Source organism: Buceros rhinoceros, unplaced genomic scaffold (genome assembly GCF_000710305.1).
Source record: "Buceros rhinoceros silvestris isolate BGI_N320 unplaced genomic scaffold, ASM71030v1 scaffold25745, whole genome shotgun sequence".
Lineage (NCBI taxonomy): Eukaryota > Metazoa > Chordata > Aves > Bucerotiformes > Bucerotidae > Buceros > Buceros rhinoceros.
In genome coordinates this window covers 10,847-13,406 of record NW_010411524.1, presented here as the reverse complement: position 1 = coordinate 13,406, position 2,560 = coordinate 10,847, and the positions used below count along the sequence as shown (strand labels likewise).

Sequence of the window (2,560 nt, the reverse complement as noted above, 5' to 3'; positions counted from 1 at the left end):
TGCTGCACTTCTGGGGATTAGAGGCTAAAGTGAAACATTTAGGTCTTATGTCAGAGTTCTAGCCATACTGGGCAGCAGAGGTGTGGTTGTTTCCAGTAGTGTTAATAGACCATGTTTATTGTGACGGTGGCAGGAGATCAGCACCATGAAGTGCTGATCGCTGCTAATGGTTCAGAAGCAGACACACCTGCTTCCTCACAAGGCTCATCAAACAGCTGACCATGAACTGTATCCCCTGGATATTGTCCCAGCTCCCACAAAATACGCATGAATTAGGTTTAGGTTTTGGTTTTATTGTTATGTATGAGAATAGGAGATTTGAGACACAGGATTTATCAGTCTTTGTTTGGTAAAATCTTCTGTAGTGACCTGGATACGCCATTCGCAAAGTGGACAAAAGAGCAGGTTTGCAACTGGCTCCAGGACCAAGGACTAGGCTCATACATAAGTAATGGCAAACACTGGATACTGTCTGGGCAAACACTTCTGCAGGCTTCTCAGCAGGATCTGGAAAAGGTGAGAAATACTGGAAACACTGCTTTCAGTTAAACATACCAAAAAAAATGTGCTATTTCTGTGCATGTAAATCATAACTGTAAGGAGCAGTAAAAATAAAGTAAACAAGCTGGGCTTTTTACAATATACAAAACTTCAACTAAAAAGCAATGGATTTGGCATCACTGCAAATTACTATAACTTTAATGCTCTGTAATGAAATTAATTACAGATATGTGATTTAACTTCATTGAGCATGAACATATCAGTATGGCAAAAAATATGCATGTGAGAGTGCCTCATTATCGTATGAGTGTGTAGCCCTGATTCATTAGCATTCATGTATGGTACAGTTATTTTATGTCTTTGTGAGAAGGGTGTCAAATGCTGCTGTTTTGGTCTGATATTTTCTGCCCATTGTACACAAAGAGGAATGAGGACTTGTTACACAGAGAGTGACCGGTATCTTTGTCTTAAATAGTTACAGAATTGTTTGTCCATTTTTGTAAAACTAGGAACAGAAAAAAAATTGATTCAATTTATACTTTGAATCCACAGTATTCACTGTTTGAATTTTCAACTTTAAAAAAAAACACTCTCCTCACCAAAGAGTAAGCCTGCTTTCTCAATGAGGCAGTGAACTAATTCAAAGTTGTAGTTACACTACAACTTGAGTAAGGAAAGTGTGACATGAACATAGTGCTTGTAATAGTGTTATCAGACATAACATTAACGTAGAAAGCACTGGCAAAAGTGTATATGGGATTAAAGAGATCCTGAAATGGCAGCACTTGCAGCTTAACTGGGGAAGGTGTTGTGCATCTGGACGCATTAATAAATTCCAGTAATTCCTGGGGCTTTCATATGCTCTTAACTAAATAATTCTTTTAACTTTGCCTGACAGGTGGGAGGGAAGGAAGTAACCCCATCAAGTATTTTTCTGAATGCTAATATGGTTTATATTGTGGGATATTTTTTTTTTTTTAACCTCCTCCGAGAATACTTGTTCATACAGTTTGGAATCCACCACATTTTGAAATTATTTCACCACAGAGAGTGGGCCTTTCCCTAGTGCCAAACAAGTGCTAAAATGATGCTGATACTCAGCAAATAGAAAACACGCCGGCCAAGTCACCATCAAGTGCTGTGTATAGTGTGACTCTCTGAAACCATTTGTAATTCTGCAGAGGGAGAAATAAAATACGGTATTGTCTCTAGTTTGCTACTTTCCTTCCTTTCATAGGAGCTTGGGGTAAAGCACCCGTTGCATCGGAAGAAGCTTCAGCTTGCTTTGCAGGCACTTGGATCTGAAGAGGAAAACAATCATGGAAAACTGGATTACCGCTGGGTTACCAGTAAGATTTTATTCCATGCTGAAGCAGTAACTTTAGATAAAGGTTTCTAATCATGGCTGATCTGGTTCTCAAAGAACGAGAACAACACTAACTGGTGCTCTGTAACCTGACTACCACACCGAGAGTGTCTGTCTCTGCCTTAGGGTGGCTGGATGACATTGGCCTCCCCCAGTATAAGACCCAGTTTGATGAAGGGAAGGTGGACGGCCGAATGCTCCATTACATGTGCATGGTGAGTGATGGCTTTTCTTTTCTTGACATCTTCGTGTTTTTAGTTTCTCCCCACTTCACTGTGCACTGGCATACCTCCAGATAGCTCACTAAAGTCAGGTGAGACTAGAGAGACTTGCTTTCACTGTGCCTATTGTTGTGACGGCATGGATATTAAATTCACATAATACCATCCAACCTCTCCATCCCAGCCTCCATCTTCCTTCTGCTCCGCTTGGGTTAATTCACCAGCAACCACAACCTTTCTTGCGCACCACAGCACAAGCAACCGTGCCCTACCACACGCCTCTGCCAACAGCCTTCTCCCCTTCCCATGTTTACCTCCTCTCACCTGCCCCTAAGCCTTTCCCAGCAGCAACTCTGGCCCAAAAGCATTCTCTGCCCCTGCTGTATATAGGAAGCAAGAGGGGTCCACGCAGCAGCTAGTCCCAAGAGACAGCTGGGTGGGGGAGGCACCAGCATTGCCAACTCTCTTTCCC

General features: G+C 42.1%; 1 protein-coding gene across 1 annotated transcript in view; it reads left to right on the top strand.

The window, feature by feature from the left end:
- PPFIBP1 (PTPRF interacting protein, binding protein 1 (liprin beta 1)) overlaps positions 1-2,560 on the top strand; it is a gene marked incomplete at its 5' end in the record, with an annotated part of 16,208 nt that overhangs the window by 5,709 nt on the left and 7,939 nt on the right. The window contains 3 exons of the mRNA XM_010136053.1: positions 366-516; positions 1,739-1,850; positions 1,994-2,082. Coding sequence (XP_010134355.1) covers positions 366-516; positions 1,739-1,850; positions 1,994-2,082 — 352 coding nt within the window. The remainder of the gene's footprint in view (positions 1-365; positions 517-1,738; positions 1,851-1,993; positions 2,083-2,560) is intronic.